The 20,884-nt window shown below is 40.7% G+C and overlaps 4 protein-coding genes across 4 annotated transcripts; all 4 read left to right on the top strand.

The window, feature by feature from the left end:
- Positions 1 to 1,006: 1,006 nt before the first annotated feature.
- Positions 1,007 to 1,690, top strand: LOC108076987 (uncharacterized). Its single transcript, XM_017170046.3, has 4 exons — positions 1,007 to 1,146; positions 1,202 to 1,314; positions 1,374 to 1,417; positions 1,476 to 1,690. Exons 1-4 carry the CDS (start codon positions 1,069 to 1,071, stop codon positions 1,586 to 1,588), a joined length of 348 nt encoding a protein of 115 aa, XP_017025535.1. The 5' UTR covers positions 1,007 to 1,068; the 3' UTR covers positions 1,589 to 1,690.
- A 682-nt stretch (positions 1,691 to 2,372) lies between these two features.
- LOC108076954 (uncharacterized) lies at positions 2,373 to 3,547 on the top strand. The gene is made up of 4 exons (XM_017170004.3): positions 2,373 to 2,514; positions 2,583 to 2,632; positions 2,694 to 2,710; positions 2,770 to 3,547. The coding sequence occupies exons 1-4, from the start codon at positions 2,443 to 2,445 to the stop codon at positions 3,414 to 3,416; spliced, it is 786 nt and encodes a 261-aa protein (XP_017025493.1). The 5' UTR covers positions 2,373 to 2,442; the 3' UTR covers positions 3,417 to 3,547.
- Positions 3,548 to 3,913: 366 nt separating this feature from the next.
- On the top strand, positions 3,914 to 4,991 carry LOC108076962 (S-antigen protein-like). Its single transcript, XM_017170012.2, has 2 exons — positions 3,914 to 4,070; positions 4,126 to 4,991. Exons 1-2 carry the CDS (start codon positions 4,008 to 4,010, stop codon positions 4,900 to 4,902), a joined length of 840 nt encoding a protein of 279 aa, XP_017025501.1. The 5' UTR covers positions 3,914 to 4,007; the 3' UTR covers positions 4,903 to 4,991.
- A 3,718-nt stretch (positions 4,992 to 8,709) lies between these two features.
- Positions 8,710 to 10,128, top strand: LOC108076889 (trypsin-1). Its single transcript, XM_017169920.2, has 3 exons — positions 8,710 to 9,145; positions 9,220 to 9,611; positions 9,681 to 10,128. The coding sequence occupies exons 1-3, from the start codon at positions 8,944 to 8,946 to the stop codon at positions 10,032 to 10,034; spliced, it is 948 nt and encodes a 315-aa protein (XP_017025409.1). The 5' UTR covers positions 8,710 to 8,943; the 3' UTR covers positions 10,035 to 10,128.
- The last annotated feature ends 10,756 nt before the right edge of the window (positions 10,129 to 20,884 follow it).

The following is a 20,884-nucleotide window of genomic DNA, read 5'->3' as shown; positions in this document are numbered from 1 at the left end:
TATCACAATATCTCATGGACACCTTATTTACTTTTAATGAAGTGTTGCCTGGCTATCGATGGGCTCGTTCGCTTCTGCGAATCGTTTGGGGGTAATTGATGGCGAAACTGTTCTGGAGGCTCTTTGGAGCTGTCAATTTGTTGCACCACTTAATAAGCAGACCATAAATGCGATATGTAAGCCATTTCTCCCTCAATGCCAGTGCCAATTTGAGGAACTCAACTCAATTCCACTCAGCGTCTCTCTATCTCTCCCTCTCTGTGAAGCAGATGCGTGGCGGCAATTTGTTGCACCCAAATGCTAGCCACATGCCATGGTGGGAGGACGGAGAGATGGGGTATGCCATCCCATGTGGTAAGCCCTTTTTGGTCCTGGCCTGCTGCAGCAAATCATTGCGCACGCTGCGATCCCGAGATTATCTTGTCCGATTGCGTTTACAAGGCATCCGGGGGGAGGGAGGGGGTCTGGGGATCTGGAGGTCTCTGCCTGGAGCGGACTCCGTCCGGCCAGTTCTCTCGCCTGGCCATAAACGCAATTAGAAGAACAATTGTTAGACATGCAAAGCGCGGACGTGGCCCTTTCTGGACCTAGCCTCGATTGCCATCTGGGGATCGGGCATATGGAGGTGGGTAAACCTGGGCGGTGGGGATATATGAGGGCCGTGTGTGTGCGTGTTTATAACTCAAATGAGCAATTACCTTACAAAGGATTTGGTGTGGTAGGGACAAGCAGGAACAGTCGCCGTTGTCGTGGCTTTTAATAAACTCTTCACGATGCCTCAGCTGAGAAGCTTTAGCTTTAGGCCAAGATCGCCAGTGCACTGTGGGTCGTGAATGATGTAAAGGTTATTGAAAAGAGAAAATAAAACTAGCATTATAATTTATGTATAAATTTATTACATTTTTTACAATTTAATTTATTATAAAATGTATATCAATCGAAGCTAAATTCCGTTAAAAATGCATTTGTTCTGGTTTGCATGTGACTAATCGATTAAAGCCTTTTTATATATATTCTAAAAATATAAAGATAAAACGTCTTCACTTTTATTTGTGGAACACACTTGAAATGTGCAAGTTGAATTTAATTTTATTCTTGATTTTCCTAGTGCCACATAGGCAGGCGCTAGTAGAAGGACAGTTGTCAGTAAGTCCTTCAATTTATTGAAATATAGTTTATTTTTAACAAAATGCAATTTAAGCTGGTGGATCCTGAACTAACGTCAGTGTTACTGGGTGAAATCGATGGATTTTTGAACGAATTATCATTAAATCATAAAGCTTTGCTGGATGTCAAATCTCTATGTCCCAAAAGGTTTGTTTGAAAATGATATTATTGTTATATTAATAATTAACTAACCAATAATTTTACAGCAAACCTAAGTCGGATGTTCTGGATGGTAAATATAAACCGGACGGTAAATATAAATACTTTATCTTCTAAAAAGTTTCATAACTATTTCTTATATTCTCTAGGTAACTCCATGGCACTGGTACAAGACAAGTTCAAAGAATTGAAGGTTCATTTGGGAAGTCAGACTCCGTTGAAGGAATGCGAATATATATTGCAGAATATAAAAAGTCGTTGATGTCGTAGCGTACAAACGAAATCAACAATAATCTTATGTAAATATTTACATGAGCAGAGCATCTAAGTCTAATGATGCCATAAATATAAATAAAAATTCTAATTATTTTCTTTTTTTAATTGCAAACTGCAAGGGTATACAAACTTCGGGGTGCCAAAGTTAGCTTCCTTTCAATAAATCAAAGCCTATATTCGTTAAAAATGCATTGGTTCTGGTATTGCATTTGTGGCTAATCGATTGAGGCCTCTTTATATATTAATAAATATATCTTAAAAACCTCTTCACTTTTATTTGTACAACCCACTTAAAATGTGCAATTGGAATTGTATTATATTTTTGATGTTCTTAGTGCCACATATGCAAACGCTAGTAGAAAGCCACGATGCAGAATATAAGATGTCGCAGCGTCCAGAGAACAGTATCAACAATCATCTCGTCGCGAATGTAAATGTTGACTATTCCAGAACATCTAACAATATAACAATGTAAATAACTAATTGAATGTTTACAAATAAAAAATAAAAAGCTGTACCGAAAATTAACAACAATTATTTATCATACTCATTTTAGTCAGCAGTGAAGGAGTCATTTCTGTTCATTTAATTTCAACAAAATGCAAACTGCAAAGGTATACAAACTTCGGCGATCGGTATTTTGCTTTCTTTTTTGCTTTTGTTTTAAATTTAATTAAATTCAGAAATGCGCGTTACGTATCTTTAACATCATAAGGTCTAGAGTGTTAAATTCATTTCGTTCTGGCATTAAAACCCTTTTAAAATCCATTATTGAATTTCATTTTCCTCAACACAAAATACTTTTTATTAAGTCACTGCAGTTCAAGCCAGGCACCCGAAATGCGGAACTATATAATATTTTTAATTCTTCTAGTGCCACGTATGCAGGCACAAGGGGAAAACATTACCAGCGTAAGTTATTCATTCCGGAGTACAACTTTTCACCTTACAAAAACCTTTTTATATCTTATACTGAATAGTTAATTGATGAAATCGATGAGTACTTCGCGAACTTACGCTGTCCCCAGAGGTATCTATTTGAAAAGTTAATTTAAATCGCATAAAATTAATCAATTTTTACTCTTTTAAAGTCTGATTAAGCCAATAGGTTAGTCGAGAAAGATTTATTTATTCTCTTTTGAAATTGATTTTATTCTCTTTTTAAAGTTGTTGATTTTAACGAATTCGAAGGAGCACCTGAAATTGAATTGTCAACACGCATGAGGACATATACGCGGTTCAAATTAATAGACACACTTCTCAGCAATCCCGATTTCAAACAGAAGTGCAGCAGTGCGGGTCCGTCAAGAGAACTTAGTGTTATGCCCCGGACATTGGGTTTAGTTATGGACATTTGGAGAAAAAAACTGTGTGACGTGCTAAACGTGTTTGAAAGTTGCGTACCCTACACAACACACTATGTACCACCCCCAAACATTTTATTATCGGAAACATGCTCACCGTTTGAGCCAATTACTTTAAATTCTAGGTTCAGACAGGCGAAACGAAGGTTAATCAGATGCACCAACGGCAGACAAGAAACTGTCATGCCAGCCGAGGAAATAGATGATTCATCTCCCATAAGTTCCCCAAAGCCTGAACCAGAATATGCACTTTGCACGCCCATCGACCAACAGAAGCAACTGAGTTGCGTCTTCAACAACAAAACAAAAATCATAGTGCCTATGCAAATTGAAGATAAGCCTAAAGTTTCATTTACACCGGCTCTAACGCCGATGGGCATTGGCGTGCCTGTTAATCAAAATAATCTTAATGTGGGTGTTAACACTGATGGTAAACCAAAGGTCGAATAATTTCCAAAACTACTCCTTTTATTACCCTTGAAAATATATATTTTATATGGTCTTTGGTGAAGATGGAAAGGGAATCAAAGCTTCTTCCCTAATTGTGTAAAAATAATAATTTCAAATATTAATGTCTTAAAGGATTATAACTTCTTCAAAAAATTGCAAAACTTCTTTTTATTTAATCCATTTTTTGGAGTTACAGCATCATAACAATAATGAACTGATTTTTAAATATTAAAAAAATAGTGGGAAAGAGAGATATTCGGTATTCAAACTCCTTAACTTCTAATAGTCTCAGAGTTCTGGTGTTCCACAAGAACTGAAGCTGACGAGGTTGATCAAGATAAGGTTGGAGATGCCTGCTTCTGTCAATTACATGCATTCTCAGCTGGCACCTTTAAATACAGGGTACATAAATTCCAATAAATACCATCAAGGTCATATAATATTATATAATTGCAGAATAATCGCATTGTTCCACTTTTAATTTGTTTTTCATTCTTTTAAACTAATCCATGTGAGTCAAATCCATTTACAAATATTTAAAACATAAATATAGGTCTTGCCTTGTATCACAATTAAAAGTGTTCAGACAAGATGTGGGTATTTTACTCAATTTTAATGGGATATTGTTTCCTATTGCCCCGAGGGCATGGATCGGTGAGATAAAGTGGATTCGGATATGTGCAATCTTCTAAATCGTATGTTCTTGAAGGTGGACAAGGAGTTATCCTTAGTTGTAAAAGGTCAACAGAAGTGTTCAAACGGAACAGAGGAGTGCCATAGCATTAAAGTACGGTCTGCGCTGCACAGTGGCTCATTACACTTTGCATATATACCTCACCACGTACACCCACCATATGGCTATTGGTGTCCACCAGGAAATCATTGTCCTCCCTTTGTAAAGGATCCTGGAGCAACAAACGTATGGGGACCAGTACCGCCACCGGGGTCAGGATCATGGGTACCACCGGGAACGGGATCTGAAGCACCGGGACAATGTTGTCAGGGACAGGAATCGGGAGCACAGAGACCGGGATCAGGACCACCGACACAGGGATCGGGAGCACAGAGACCGGGATCAGGACCACCGACACAGGGATCGGGAGCACAGAGACCGGGATCAGGACCACCGACACAGGGATCGGGAGCACAGAGACCGGGATCAGGACCACCGGCACAGGGACCGGGACCACAGGGACAATGGGGACCGGGACCACAGGGACAATGGGGTCCGGGACCACAGGGACAATGGGGACCGGGACCACAGGGACAATGGGGACCGGCACCACCGGTATCGGGAGCACCGGGATCGGAAGCACCGGTATCGGGAGCACCGGTATCGGGAGCACCAGGATCTGGATCACCAGGACCGGGAACACCGGGATCGAAAGTACCGGGATCGAGCTCAACGGGATCACCAATCAATAAAATGAATAATACTCTTGAAGTTAATCTGAATATTAAGAGAAAAAAGCCAGCTCAAGGCTAAGGTTCCTTATTATGCATTGTTATTGTATTGTTCGAAGCTGATGTGCTATATTTAACAATAATCAATAAAAATAAAGCATATTAAAAATATTGGAAATGTATTTTAAGAATTAATAACAGGGCTTAGTTGAGCCACAGTTGATTCTAGGGGTGCACTAGAAATTTCCAAGTATTGTATCAGCATTGTAGCTCACTTATGATGAAAAGCCGAGTTTCGATTTAATTTTTATTGCATTTTATCCTATGATCCCGACCACTGTGCGCTTTTAAAGTGTCTTGCGCTGGCGTTGACTTGTGAGAAAGCTAAGCCGGCAGGGCGAAATATTTTAGAATTTTCACAACACGTCACACGACAGCAGCTCTGCAAGGGGTAAGGGCAGGCATGCATGGTTAGGCTTCGGACGAGGCCCTTGGCAGACCTGGACTGGAGACTCAGGCTGAGGGATTGGAAAATGCAGATGGAGCTGAAAGGTTGCTGCATTGGGGTCCAAAGCTGGAGCAGGAGAGATGATGCTGCGGCCGGCACCCGCACGCTCATGGCTTGTGTTTGGCTTGTTAACTGCGCTTGTTTACTTTATGTTAAATTAAGTTGAGAATCGTGCAATGCAAATCAGTGCGCAGTGCCAGTGCCAGTCGGAAAACTCAGACCTGGGCCAGACCAGTCTCCGAGATAGAGACGGATACAAAGTCCGACCTGGAGCCGCATACAATTTTCCAACTCTTTTCTAATTGCCAAGCAGCCGCCGCCGAGCGGCAGAGTTCTGGAGGAGAAGAGTTCCCTGATTGCTTTGCATACGAAATGAATTAATGTCATTGAGGAAGAAGATGTTGCCAGTTGGCACTGCAGGAGCCCCTGATTCCTCCGGTAGCTGAAGACGAGTCTGGCCATCCACTCCTTCGCTTCAAACTCGTCTTTTTTTTTCTCGTGCTGGTACTAATTTGAATTACAGTGCACCGGGCTCAAGACTCGCTTCCTTTTCATTATCTAAGGGTCTAAGACTTCATTGCTGGAAGTTATCAAATGCAGCACATCAGCCGGAGACCCAGAACAGACCTATAGAGAGACCGAGACCGAGACTGAGAAGTCAAAGACAGATTTGCGGCTGTCTTTGTAAACTTGAAGAAATGTATATTAGAAATTAAAATAAAAAAAATATATATTTAGAAATTATAAAACAAAGAACAAGTTTTTACTGCAACCAATGATGATTTCATTGATTTTAATAATGTAAAATAATATTTTAAATTATATTTTTAGTAATTTCTCTTTGTGTAAATCCAATTCTAGACTCTCTTGATTTTTCTCACTCTACATTTCTCTGGTTAGTTCTCGGCTGGAGTCGTCGTCGCCGTCACACACAATAATTAAAATCTTTGCCTTTTGCCGTGATTGTTTCTACCACCGAGATAAGTGCTGCAACTGTTGCAAGATGCAACTGCCGCTTAGATAATGCAATGCAATTCAGTTCTTATGCAAATTTATGAGTGACTGACTGAGTGACTCTGACGGGCAACTGCCACCGGGCGAAGTGAAGCCAGTGAATGGCATGCCATTCAACCTTTCTAAATTGTGTTATAGTTTGGCATTTATCCCCAGCCTAGGAGAGCCGGAGAGAAGCTTCTCGGTCGGTTCAATGATCTATGTTATGGATGTGGAATCCACATACCATATGCGGAATTCTCCTGCTGCTGCTGCGTGTTTGTCACTCAGCCCCGCCCACCGAGGGCTCGGGGAAGTGGAAATTCTGGAATTCCGCCTGCTGAAAACATAATGACCATGATGAAATACCCTTGTCTCAGCTTAGCGATCTTTTCATTGTTCTTTTGGGGCAATTACAAGTGCAACAATTAGACTTGGATTGCCTTTAACGAAGCAGACTTATTTGCATATCTCCGATGCTTTCTATGATTAAGTTGTGCCATTAACAAATGAGTCTGGCTCACGTTTCTGCCACTTGCCAAATGCCTTTTGCCACATAATTTATATGGCCATTTATGTTTATGCCTTAATTTTACGAAAAGGAAAGAGACAAATTTCTAAAAACAATCAAATTGGATCGCCTACATTTGCATGTGCTTAAGGTTTTGCGTAAGAGTAAAAGTTATTTATGTGGGGAAGTTGAAAGACAACAAAATAAGCTGAAACGAAAACAGCTCTACGAATATAGTTTAATATTTGTGATCTTGCTTTCATCTGATCCCGTTTTGGACATCAAGGACATCATATATATGCATACGAATACATACGATTTCTGTTCAGGAAATGGATAGGAAGGCTGTCCAGGATTTGTATTGATGCTGTCCAGAAAACTATTTAAAATTGACTATTAAACCACAAGCCTAAAATAAATATCCTTTTTACCTGGTTATGTTCTTGCATAATGTATTAAGAAAAAACACAAAGCGGTTGCATGTGTAGCCAGCAAGTGCCACATGTTGCATAATTTCAAAGTGTACGCGATTTATCAACGCGCTGCTTTTATTAATTTATATATGTACCATTTTTTTGCCTTTATATGGACGAAACTGAGCCCCAGGCAAATCAATTTCGAAGAGTAAGGCGACGACGACGATCGCGACATTCCATGCAAAGAAATATGATCGAAGGACAGGCGGCTGAAGCTGGAGGAATAATAACTTTTCCCTGGTTCTGGTTGCGTTTTGTAAATTATGCCGAAAAGACACCAAATGCCAGGTTGGCCTCCTCCGATCGCCAAAGCCTTATAAATTATTCCAACGGCTGAAGCTGAAGCAGTCGCTGTGGCTGGCGCTGCTCCTCTCCAGCGTGAAAGCGGGCGTTTGCCTCCGGTTAATGATGATACCGGATAACCGGCACTTAAAGGATATTTATGCTGCAATGCAAGCCAGATTGCCATGGTATTGTAAGGTGGAGAGAGAGCGAGGAGAGCCAAGAAGGAATTCGCCAGCTCAGCGACCAAGTTTTTTATTTGTTGTATTTTTTGGCCAGATCTGGCTGGGTCAGACGCAGTGTTGTCGATGACGCTGTCTAAGCCCCTTCGAAGGCGCATTAAAAGTCCATTAAAAAAGCCACGGGTGGCTGGCAGAAAAGTGGTGAACTCGCTGGAGTTTGCTCTACTTTCATGAATATGCAAAGGCATTGAGGGGAATTTAAAAAATGTATGGGGAATTTGTAATACTCTTTTGCTTATTGAGATCTTGAGATATTATATAAATTTATTAAATATTTTTAAAATAATAAATATTTTTTTAAGAAAAAAGGGGCAAGTGCTCAAATTGTAATCTAACCTTGTTTTATTAATGCTTTAAATAATATTATTTGTTATTTTGAAACTGTTTATTATATTTTTTACTCTCACACAGAAGGAGTTCCAACGATTTAAAGGTTTTTTTTTTTTTAATTACAAAACCAACTATCTCTTCCTTTTCTACCTTTAGCTCTTTTTAAGAGCAGAGCATTTATAATATTGTAATAATTTTTAAAACCAAGTCACCGAATGATTTAGCTAGTTTTTGGGCCTTCCAACAAATTGAGTTTAGCCTCCCACTGTAACTCCCCACCAATAACCCAGTTTCCAGGCATTAAACACTTAAAAGCCCGCCGTGAGGGTATGGGTATATTAAAATGATATTAAAAAGTTTATTTGCACTTTTCGGCAAGTTGTTCTCGATGAAAATGATGATTTGTACGGAGCCAAAAATACAAAGCCTCTACACTTGAGAATCGCAAGATGAGCGTGTGTGTGCGGCGCTATAAAGTGTTATGCAAATAAGGCGTCAAACAAAGAAAGCGGAGAAATAACAAAAAATAAAGAAACAAAAATAAAGAAAGAAAAAACGAAGAAAGAAGAAAGGGGCAGCCGAAAAGAAAGAAAGAAGCGCGCGCTGCTTACACAAGCAATAAAACATTCATATTTTTAGTTTTATTAAAAAAGCCCAGCTCTCGATCGCGATCTCGTTTCCGATCTGGATCTCCATCGCCGTTGCGATCTTGGGGCCCTATAAGTAGCCGGCTCTGGGCAAAACGCTCCGTCACTTTCCTCAGAAGGCAACTCCGGACAAGATGCGTAGCTACCTGGCCCTGCCGCTCCTGCTGCTGGGCTGCACCTTGGCCCTGGCCCAGTACCAGTACCGGGCGCCCCATCAACAGACCCTTGCCCAGCAATTTGCCGATGTCGTCGATGTGGTGGATCCTGCAGAGGAGGCCCTCAAGGCGGTGAGGCCGCCAAAGAATCGCAATCAGTGCAACACCAAGCAGAATTGCTGTGAGTCAAAGATATCTATCAACCCAACGAAAGAAATCCTAACGATAGAAACTCTTTTCTTTTATTTGCTTCAGTCTGTGGCACACCGAATGTCAATCGCATTGTGGGCGGCCAGCAGGTGCGCTCCAACAAGTACCCCTGGACCGCCCAGCTGGTCAAGGGTCGTCACTATCCCAGGCTCTTCTGCGGCGGCTCCCTGATCAACGATCGTTATGTCCTGACCGCAGCTCATTGTGTCCATGGCAATAGGGATCAGATCACCATTCGGTTGCTGCAGATCGACAGATCCTCCCGGGATCCTGGCATTGTTAGAAAGGTCGTCCAGACCACCATCCATCCCAACTACGATCCCAATCGCATTGTCAACGATGTGGCCCTGCTGAAGCTGGAGTCTCCGGTCCCACTGACTGGAAACATGCGTCCTGTCTGCCTGCCCGAGGCCAATCACAACTTTGATGGAAAGACGGTAAGTGATGTTTTATTTTATTTTAAACTAATTATTATTAATTAATTAATTTAATTAATATATTCACAGGCTGTGGTGGCTGGCTGGGGTCTGATCAAGGAGGGTGGCGTCACCTCCAACTATCTGCAGGAGGTGAATGTGCCGGTGATCAGCAACCAGCAGTGCCGGCAGACCCGCTACAAGGACAAGATCGCCGAGGTGATGCTCTGCGCCGGTCTAGTCCAGCAGGGCGGCAAGGATGCCTGCCAGGGTGACAGTGGCGGCCCACTCATTGTCAACGAGGGTCGCTACAAGCTTGCCGGCGTGGTGTCCTTCGGCTATGGCTGTGCCCAGAAGAATGCCCCGGGCGTCTATGCCAGGGTCAGCAAGTTCCTGGACTGGATTCAAAAGAACACCGCCGATGGTTGCTACTGCCAGAGCTAGATTGTGGAAACATCATTGCCTTATCACCCTGCGACTCACAGACTCATTTGCTTGCCCCATTCCTAAGTTATTCTAAATTATTGAAAAGCGTTTCCCATCCAATAAATTCATAAACTTTGACTTACTTTAAAGAAGAGTATTTAATTTTTCTGAATCATAACTTGTTAGGAATTTAGGATTCCAGTACTTAAATATTTGTGATTTATGTTCGCTTGAAACTCACAACTAATCCTGGCTGCCGTAGATTCTTATCCAAAACTGGGATACATTCCTGGGGCAGTGGCTGAGGATTTGGGTAGAACATGGGACCCACCCTCGTACTCGTACTCGTATTCGTACTCATACTCATACTTGACGGCCGTGATTAATGCCTTGAAATTGTTTGCCGCTGATGGAAATCTTTTTGGCAGCGCTCACATCATAATCGCTGCTGCTCCTCTCCCAAAGTCGAACTCCGTTCGGTCGCCCTGTCAATCAGGCCTGACTGGAGTCGGAGCCAAAGCCCCGTCCTGCAAGCGGCATAATTTGTTTTGACTCATTTTCATGCGCAGCTCATAAATTGTGGAAGCGGAGGGGTATAGCTCTCTAGCCCAGGCACGTTGATTATGATTATGATGATGATGCATGTGGACAGCGCTGGGCTGGGCAGCGCATCTGCATAGAGTGGCCATTGATTTACTATGTGAACACTTTATGGCTGTTTAAGTTGTTAAATTGAATTAAGATGAAATAAATTCTCGAGCAATTTTTATGTTTGTTAATAAATTTTGCATGCCCTGCGATAATTTGAACGGCTCCCGGCCGCCGATCATAAATTTCTAGGCTTTATGGGGGCCTAGGCTAGTGGACCCTCTAAAAATAATGCTCTGCTAGCTGCAACAGACAATCGAAATAAATAATTCATGCGACTGCGAATGGACTGGACTGGGGTGGGCACTGCAGGAGGAGGTTTGAGGAGGAGGGTCTGGGACATGGACGCACATCCTCTGGCTCGCACTCCCGATCGCTTTTCGTTTCAATCTGTGGCTCAGTTTGGCGTTTTCGGCAGCGCCCAGGGGAGCAACTACAAATGGACTGCCATTCGGCCGGCCTTTGGTTCGCAGTGTTGTTTCTGGTGTTTGCATTTTAGATTTTTTCACACCTGAACGGCGGTGGGTCCTGGCCGTTCAAAGCGGCCGCCGCCGGCGCAACAGCCAACCTGTCCCAGCCTGGCACTTGATACAAGATTCACCACAGCCTGGGAGTCCGGGAGAGTCGCGTTTTTATCTAATGTCGGGTGTCGAGGTCTTACCAAATTTGGCCCTGCTCGTAGCTTTTCAAACGTCCGGTCCGGTCCGAGCCAAGAGTCTGGCTGCCAGCGAATTTGTCGTGACTTGTTAATGATACATTTCGCCAGGTTTGCAGGTTCCATACTCCACACTAAGGCTTCGAGCGGTTTCCTGACTGGCTCTGGGCCCTGGTCAAGTGTTGGCATGTCGCTTAAATGGTACATGGTGCCATCTTTGGAGCAAACCAAAGGCACAGTATGCGAAATACCTTGAGGATTAAGGTTTAAGATCTATGTAACATTAATTATAAGATGTATACATAGTTGAGTTAATTTTATAAGCTTTCTTCTCTTCATAATTAATTTTTTTATTATTTTTTAAGCCCATCTTGAAACACATTTTAAGGGTTATAAAAGGTAAATTATTCCCAATTTAACCGTATTTTTCTTGCAGTGCCTGGACAAGTACCCTGGCAATACTTAGGACTGGGCCCAAACAAGGACTAAGCCCATGTTAATCATGACTTGGCCATGGCCGCGGCCCTTGGGGCTATCAGTTTTCATTGATTTGAATAGTTTTTCAACTCTTTTTCAATTTGCTGAGGCCGCTGAATGCCGTATGTACTATGTTCTCTTCCCAATGCAGCCGTCAGCCGCGTCTTGTTCGCGCCACAATTTACGAACTGCCTGGACAGACGAAATCTGGACTCGTGATAATTAAACTGCGGCAGCAACAAGAGTGAAAACAAAATGATTTACGGCCAGAACCTGCAGCCTTTTACTTGCCATTCTCGGTCGTGTCAGAGCTCACTTTTATTTTTGGCCCCAGTCCACCAGTCCACCAGCTTAATCTCATTTGTCTCTGTTGCCGACTGTTGATGCCTCCTGAATAATGGCCTCGTAATTACGAGTGTTTAGGCTGAGCTCAGAAATATTTTTTTGCAGACTAAGCGGTTTATTAAAGAGCATAAATTTTGCCAACAAGAGTGAGAGAGCGATTTGAATGCATAAAATCCATTAGAAGATCGTTTTTTCTTACCTCAAAAGAAATCCGGCTCTGTAGTTTTTACAGCCCTGTAGGCGAAAAGTGTTAAAAGCTTCTTAACAAATACTTTATAGCCTGAACATGAAAGACTAGGAAGGTATTTTCTAATCCTAAATCATTTTTACGCCCAATAAACTTGAGATTAGTACGTTAAATGTTTATGCTTTAGAAAAGAAATGGTAATATTTTACGGTGGCGCCCAAGTTCTTATTGGTTTTTCCTTTAGAAATATTTGTATATAAATCTTAATTATTTCCTTATTAATCAGGTATTTATGTTTCAATTATTTATGTTTTTATTTTTATTTCAAGCTGGAATTTTTCTTTGAGAGGTCGTTTAGAATTAATAAGCAATTTAATAAAGCAAAAATTTACAATAAAACCAAGACCAAGATAGTAGTTAAATAAATTATAATTATTATAAAAACTCATTAAGTTTAAAATGGAAAATAATTAGCTAGCATTCTTCTTGTATTAATTAATATTTTAATATTTAAATTCCGTATTTCGAACTATTACTTAACCCGTCATCACCCCATTGAATCAAACACGTACAGTCCGTGTCATTCTCATGTGCATAAATCAATTTTTTTGTGGTTTTCACTTTTTGTTTCATTTTGCCTGCTGTTTTTATCGGCGCTGAACACGTTCCAGTTTTACTTTCCGTTGGGGTTATCTTGGGCATTTTTGCACGTTGCACATTTATTTTAATTTCTGGCTGATCTCTTAGCAAATAGGCTGGGTTTCAGCCCGGTCTCAGCCCCAGCTTATCCGGCCACGATGCACGTCCTCTACTTTATGTAGATAATCTTGAGAGATGGACTCCAGCTTTTGGAGGGTATACAGATCGGGTTCGGGGGGTTTCTTGGCTGCAAACTGCTCATTAGTTTATTAATTAAGTTGTGCTCGGCGTTCGGTAGTTGCTCAGTTTCCCAGAGACTGCGCTGCTGCAGCTGCTTCTGCTTTGCAGATTTATTTCTGTCCATTATGAAAATTGTCTATGGGCTATGCGGTCGCATCTTCTTCCTCGTCCCAACATTATTATGCTAGTTGCTGTAGTTATTTTAAATTGTTTTGTCTGGCCTAATGATACCCTACACGGCAACGGGGCAGCGGCACTTTAATCGACAGTAGTTGGGCTTTAACGCCTGGCCCTCAGTCCGCAGCTCCCAGCTCCCAGCTTGAATCTCCGTCTCTTTTCAGGTTCATTTTAAGCTCTCGGCCCGGAGTCCAAGTTCGCCATTCAGCAGGGTTCAGGTTTGGTTAGCGGCCGCTAAGTGGAAGGTGTTGAGAAAATGCACAAAAATTAATCATCTTATAATTGCTAAATTGCCGGCGGCCATTCAATTGCTCTAAGGTCCAAGCCTGAGAGAGCTCCGGCCCATAAATTAGAAATTTGATGAGGCGCTAAACCAGAATAAAATATGCATTAACAAATGGTGGCCAGCGTGGGCATTGGCATTATCATCTAGCCTCCGCTTCGGCAGTTCTTGGAGTCTAAGCCCATATAAGAAAGGTCTGACAAATTAGCTACACGTTTCGGTGCACTGGAAAAAAGCTTTAATAAAGATCTGGGCATTAAAAAAAGCTAGGTACATTTTAATAAATATTTTTAAAATAATAAAATTTTTCCATTAAGAACATTTTATTAAAAATTCTGCCTCGTCTGGGATTGCGCCCGGTATCTCAACCTCTCAGATCTAGAATTATCTTATTTACAAATTGCCTTAAAATAGTTTTAAACAAGAAAGAAAGCTAACTTTGGCCAGCCAAAGTTTGTATATCCTTGCAGGTAACAATTAAAATATATCATAACTAAGCCAAAAATGCATTAATTTCGATTCGGAAAGCAGTTTTGTGTTAGTTTTTATTAATTTAAAAAAACTGCATACCAAATTTAAAATTTTAAGAAATCAAAATTTTTGGCTATTTTTGCTAATTTTAATGATGTTACCCCTTATCAAATTTTGCAAAAATGGCCAAAAAATCGATTTCTTCCTGACATATCTAGAAAGATTCCCCTGTTGATGCTGATCAAGAATATATATACTTTATAGGGTCGGAAACGTCTCCTTCACTGCGTTGCAAACTTCTGACTGAAATTATAATACCCTGCAAGGGTATAAAAATTAGGAAAATTACAATTTTCTGGCTTTCAGTAATACTTCCTATTCATTTTATTTCCCAGTGTATCTATAAAATTCTTCTATTGATTGAGCCGCCTAAGCCATGCCTAAAGCCATAATATTTATTACTTAAAAAAAACTTTTGAAAGAAATGTTTCTTGTCCAGAATTTCTAAGAAAGCTTTGTTTTTCCCAGCAAGCTGATGGCCTCACCTGATCTGATCTTCTCCAAGATGACGTCATGCAGGTGGTGGTACGTGACCTTGGAGCGGAATGTATTATGTGTGTGTGCGAATGTAGCTAATATGAACGGACAGACAGTTTTGGATCTGCCAGAATTCTACCGAGTTCTCTCTGGGGCTGGCCACGCCTGACGCGTTGTCTACATTTTTCTCGCTTTACTTTTAATTTTGCACGCGTCCCAGCGGGTTTTCCCTTCGCAGTTCCCTAGTGTTTTTTTCTTCTTCTTCCATTTTTTGTGTCCATTCTGATGAGTTTGTTTAGTTTGAAATATGTTTTCTATACGTGCGTCATGTTTGGACGGCCCTGGTCGCGATTCTTGGCGGGACGGGCACTATAATTAAAGGTATTGGTAGGCGTTACTATTGGCTCAGTCCTCCCTAGGCGGAGGAGAACTGGAAGCGGCAGATGGTCGGTCCGCCGGTCGGTTGGTCGCCTGTCTAGGTGGACATTGCATCAGTTGGCGGGGCAGATCTACAAAAGAATCGCCGCACGCTCACAGCTCAAACAGTTATGTAAGTTTCCTGTAGAGCGATCTTCTTTGAAATTCGTAGGAAATTGCCTTAGCCAAGCTTGAGTTTTGGCCTGGCTCTGACTCTGACTCCGACTTTGGTTGTTAATTGCCAACACTCAGCCTGGCAAAGCCGGCGCGACGGATGTTGGTCTGCAATTTGCGCTATGCTTCCCAACGCCTTCTCATCTGGCATTTGCTCCGCTCTGCTCTCGGAATTAATTAGCACTTTTGCTTGAAAATTAATTACTGCAAATAACAAGTTACAGTCGTCGGTCGCTGTTACGGTCTCAGACTCCTCTGATTCTGGCCATCTTCGGACTCTGCGGACCCGCTGCTACTGCCGGTTTCGAAAGCGAAATCCGAGGAGAATTTCAATAATTTGCAACGAATTAACGAGAGTTAGTGGCCGTTCCAAAATGATTTACATTTTAATTCGTTTATTATGCCCAGCGGATTACCAAAGTTTGAGTATATTGCAGAATGTGGCACAAGGTGCGTATGCAAAGTAGTTTCTAGAATTGGGTTTCGAGGTGGCATTGCGAAATATAAACAGAAATTTTACTTTTATCTTCATTTTACTATTAAATAATCTTTATATATTACCTATGTAGATATGCTAATAACATTTCGTAACAAAACCCTGATCAGTGGCACTCTATAGCCCTGATAAATGACTAGAATCTATCATAGCGCTCCCAGACCAGGTTAGCAATTGTTATCCATTATTTATAGAATCCCCCCAAAGCCAAAGCCAAACTTCTTTCGCATGCTGTCACAGACATCCATCGCGATTGTATAACCGCACAATGAAATTACCAGGGCCCGGAGACGAGTGAGTTCCCGAGAGTTCCCTCGAGTTTCGAGCAACAAGTGCCTGGGCCGAACGCTTACCGCATTAACAATTGCAAATCTTTGGCCACAATTTTTATGACTTTAATTGTTTGCTTTTGCCTGGGATGACAGAGAACCAGAAGAAGATCACGGCCCGATGGCAGAACAGTGAAAAATAACAGCAAGACCTTAGCTAACCTTACACTGTAAATAAAATAGTTTAAGACATGTACTTGTGTTTATATAGGAAAAACTGAAATATTAGAATATTTATAAATTGTGAGAAAATAAAAGAATACAATTATTCTAATGCACAGAAATGATTGTAAAAGTGATATATTTTAAATATTAAGTTGTTCATCTTAAACTATAAATAAAATCCTTGAAAATATATACTTTTTTTACTTTGATGAATTTTACGATTTTATGATTTGTTTAGAATCAACCCTTTTCGCTCTCTGCACCCAGCAGGTACAGACCAAGTTAAGGAAATCAAATTGCAGAACTCGAGCGTTGAGAAAGCACCGTTAATGTGACCCCGACGTGCGCGGCAATAGATAAAAATGCCCAGCAAAAGACACAAAACGAGGCAAGACAAACATTTCAGAGACAGAGAGTCAGAGTCGGATACTTGGCTAGTTGAGAACCAGGGCCAGTCAGATAGATAGATACGTAGATAGACAGTCGTTGCCGTGTAGTTGCGGGCGGGCCCCGAACCGAACCGAACTGAACCGCAGAAAGGCGGCGGAAAATGATGACCTCGTGCAGAAAACTAAGTCACACGAAGTGAACGAGCCAAGAAGCGACCAAGACTGCCAGCAATCAGTGACTGAAAAATTGCCAACGATGATCTCCGCCAGAGTCAGAATCAGAGTGGGTGAAGGGGTCCTCCGAAAAGAACAAAAAGCTAAAAAGAAAAGCAAACAATGCCCAGGCATTGACACAGCTGCAGGCCATGGGCAGGGCAAGCCCCCTGGTTAAGCCGGCCTTATAAGGCGCAATTCGAGGCTTCGAAATATCATACATAAACGTTATCTTACGACCATGTCACATGGCCAAATCCGCAGAACAGTTACACGCTGCGCTGACTTGATTTGCGGTAATGGCTAAAGTGCTAACTTTCGATGGTGAAAGGGAAATAAGTGACAAAGGGAGTGGTTTTTTAAGTGAAAATTAACTTGGATACCAGTGAAAAATTCTATAAAATTTTTTTTTATAAAATTTCTTAACGAAAAAACTACAAAACCAGACAAGACTTACCATCTTCCAAGATTTTTCTCTGCTCTTTATGACAATTTATAAATTACAATTACTTAGCCAATCGTAAAATGATCATTTTTAAATGGATACCAACTGAAAGTTGGAGTTGCAGTTAAAGCTGAACTCTACTCTTGGCTTAATGCCGCTGGCCCTGAACCGTATCGTATCAGTTGTCAACTTCGGTGCGCTCCTCCACTGACACTGACCGCCAAAATGGAAATGCGTTTCAAATCTGGCCGCGAGACAGCCGGTGGCCAGCATCACCTCCTACCCAGTCAGATGCAATTTCAATCAAGTGGGAACAGGCTAAGGGTTGAGCAGGTTGCAGGTTGTTGGAGAGGCCTGAGAGAAGACCTAGACTGGAGCTGCTACCCAGGCAATTTTTATTGGCAATCTTATGGTTATCAAAATAAATGAAGTGTTACAGCAACAAGTTGCACGGCGCGGAAGCCGGGATACGTGCCTGCCTTTAGACGGTGATTGCTTGGGTTAACACTGATCCGAAAAATTATGGGCAAATATGGATTAATATTAAATATTGTTAAGTTATAAAACTAAACAAGAAACTACTTTAAAGATAAGAATTAAGTTCGTAGATTTAAGTGTCGAATAGGTTAAATTAAGTTTTAGGTTTGAAGTAAAATAGAGAAAGTAAACGTTTACTATTTAATCGTAAAATTAATCAGAAGAAATGAATGTTTTATTCACCTACCATAAATATATATCCGAAATAATTATGGTTTTAAATTTAAATAATAATAAATACATTTATTAATATTAATCTAATATCACCTTATTTCTCTCCCTGCATCGACTGATGCTTAAAGGCCTAGGAACCAAGATTTTGGCATCTACTAGCCAAGGGAAGCTGGGGGGCAATGGGACGACTAGTTAAGCCGCCAGCGGATTGGAGGCATTTTTCAATATACAAATACATGGCAGCCGGGGCCTTGTCGATTCGACAAACGCTTGCACAAATTGAATATTAAGCCGGATCGCGGATCGCAGATCGAGGATCGCCGCTGACTGCTGGCCATTTTCTCGATGCTGCCGCCGATAACAACGATCGCGATAAGCGCCCCAGAAGGCGCTTCCTGTGAGCCGTCGGAGCTGCTGCCCGCTGTGGCGTTTGTTTGCCACACGCAATCAATGGTGGACTCATCTGCCCCGGGACCACCTCCACCTCCTCCTCCGATGCCATCCGAGGCTTCAGCACTTTGATCATCATTTCGACTAATCGGCCCGCTGTGCAGATCCAACAGATGCCCCGATCCAGATCCAGATGCAGATACAAGTACGTGTACGAGTGCATGCATTTCTCTTGCAAATATGTGCACTCAAAGAAAATATTATTAGGATGAATAAATATTTAAAATATATATTTTTGTTTTTTAAATATATTTTATGCTGAATTTAAAGTTTATTTCTAGAGAAGAAATTTTTACAAAATTCGAAAACTGAAGTAAGAACTCTTGTATTTATCCTCATTGTACTTTATACTCCCTTTTTTTCACAGTGTACCTTACCATAGCATTCGCATCTGTATCTGCAGCTGAGGCTGTTTATCTAGCTGCGATTGTCGCTGGCAGTCAGTTGGCCATGTTGTTAGTCATTTGTTATGAAACAACTAAAGGGTTCGGGGATCTCTTTGGTCGGTCCGTGGATGGATCTCCCTCCCATGTTGTGCATATGCATGAGACCCGGAGCCGGACTCCAGCTAAGGGTCCATAGTCTCCCCGTCCACTCTGCTGCTGCTGTGTGGCATTTCAACTGCCGGCCAGTTGCCATGTGCGGAATTTCTTAACACGTGTCACCCGGCTACATTTGCCTTTAACTGCCCCGTTCGGACCAGGTGACCGACCACACAGCCTGCGATGGTATAATAGATCCTCGGTACTATCCAAAGAAAGACGATTTGTTGACAATCTATTTGTGCAGCTGCGTTTTTTAGTGGAAATAACTAAGGCATACGAAAAGAGAAAGGATTAGTTAATTTAATTCATGAATTTATTGATTTTAAGGGAATGTCTTTGTCTTGTAAGATTTTAATTATTTCTGTGAAAAAGTTTAATATTTAAAATCTGTGTAGGCATGACTTAAAATCTATTGATTTTTTAATTGAAATTTTACAGCATTTATTTGACAAATTCATTAGGTACTTATGTTGGTTTTCGTATTGACTTTATTTATTTTAATTTTTATTTAACAAAGTAATTTATTTATCTATTAAAGAATCTTATTTTTGACTTTATGCTTCTATTGAAAATCATTAAAAAATATATATCAACTATTGATATGTTAATTATATTGATTATTGTGACGATAGGGCACCAAATATTAAATCAAATGTATTTATATGAATTATAATGGCAATTGTGCGCCTAAAAATAAACTGTACTACATACAACACATTTTTAGCGCCACCAAACTCTTGGCCAGGCTGAAAGCTTATTCAGAGCAAGCTTTAAACCGGATTTTGCAGTTTATTGTAGAAAGTCTGTCGTAAGCCAATAACTTATACATGTAGAAACTAGGTAGAAAAAAACTAACAGTTGTGTATTAATACTGTTTTTACATGTATAAACAAAGTATAATTTTGGAAAATATATATCTACATGTGTAAAGTACATAAAATAGAGTCCCTAAGTAGATCTTTGTATAATAAATTGGAATTATATACCGAAGGAAACAGTGTATTGGACCAAAATATGGCGCTCAATATCATATGAATATTTTAACTATCAAAAAATATTGTATTTAATATTAAAATAAAAATTGTTTAACCTCATACCTAACGTTTTGTTTTATTTTCAAGAAATATAAAAATGGTTTTACCAATATTTAAATATATAAATGTTAATGATTGGAAGACTTTATACCTTAATACATAATTATTATTATTTTCATATTCAATAAAACAAAAAATTTAAAATCTTTCATATTGTGTACAATTTCTATGTAACTATAAAAAAAAAAAAATAAAATCAAATCAAAAAGCAAAGCATAGGCTTAAAATCGAATAAACTAAGCCCCACCGAAGCAGTTTATTGTCAAATATATATCTCTGATTTATTATTCTCTAATGAAAGCTCCTCTCAGACATGTATACACGAACATAAAACGGTCATAAAGCTGGCACTTCCCCACCTGACCTGGTAGATTAATCGGCTTGGCCGCGCGACAATTTGGCCCCCCATCAAGGACACCTCCAGCGGCAGACAGACAGCAGGTCACTTGGGTGACGAACGCTCGCAGGTATTAGTTGAAGTTATTACATGAAACTACTGAGCTGGGAAACTCTCTGCAGAGCAATCCGAATTTATTGTTAGTAGTCTCTGTTGAGAAACTTCAATTAACTCGCATTATCAGTTGCAGCACATGCACTCTATCTCTGACTTTTTTAATGCATTTATTTCAGATTTCTGGAGAAGGACTCTGAGAAAAGGACTCTCAGCTTTAAGGCTCGGTTACCCCGACACTGTTTAATATAGGGCAAGCTGCGAGACACTTAATTATAAGCATAAAATGGAGCAGTGGAATGGGGGGGTCTTCGTAGAACTACATAAACA

Source organism: Drosophila kikkawai, chromosome 2L, assembly GCF_030179895.1.
Source record: "Drosophila kikkawai strain 14028-0561.14 chromosome 2L, DkikHiC1v2, whole genome shotgun sequence".
Lineage (NCBI taxonomy): Eukaryota > Metazoa > Arthropoda > Insecta > Diptera > Drosophilidae > Drosophila > Drosophila kikkawai.
Note: the sequence above shows the minus strand (reverse complement) of the source record. Positions and strands in the feature narration are given on the sequence as shown.

Excerpts from the sequence above, each read along its gene's own strand:
- LOC108076889 (XM_017169920.2), top strand. The coding sequence starts at position 8,944 with ATGCGTAGCTACCTGGCCCTGCCGCTCCTGCTGCTGGGCTGCACCTTG. Across the intron at positions 9,146-9,219 it reads CAACACCAAGCAGAATTGCT|TCTGTGGCACACCGAATGTC; the intron begins GTGAGTCAAAGA and ends TATTTGCTTCAG. Across the intron at positions 9,612-9,680 it reads ACAACTTTGATGGAAAGACG|GCTGTGGTGGCTGGCTGGGG; the intron begins GTAAGTGATGTT and ends ATATATTCACAG.
- LOC108076962 (XM_017170012.2), top strand. The coding sequence starts at position 4,008 with ATGTGGGTATTTTACTCAATTTTAATGGGATATTGTTTCCTATTGCCC. Across the intron at positions 4,071-4,125 it reads TGCCCCGAGGGCATGGATCG|GTGGACAAGGAGTTATCCTT; the intron begins GTGAGATAAAGT and ends ATGTTCTTGAAG.
- LOC108076987 (XM_017170046.3), top strand. The coding sequence starts at position 1,069 with ATGTGCAAGTTGAATTTAATTTTATTCTTGATTTTCCTAGTGCCACAT. Across the intron at positions 1,147-1,201 it reads TAGTAGAAGGACAGTTGTCA|CTGGTGGATCCTGAACTAAC; the intron begins GTAAGTCCTTCA and ends ATGCAATTTAAG. Across the intron at positions 1,315-1,373 it reads AAATCTCTATGTCCCAAAAG|CAAACCTAAGTCGGATGTTC; the intron begins GTTTGTTTGAAA and ends ATAATTTTACAG.
- LOC108076954 (XM_017170004.3), top strand. The coding sequence starts at position 2,443 with ATGCGGAACTATATAATATTTTTAATTCTTCTAGTGCCACGTATGCAG. Across the intron at positions 2,515-2,582 it reads AAGGGGAAAACATTACCAGC|TTAATTGATGAAATCGATGA; the intron begins GTAAGTTATTCA and ends TATACTGAATAG.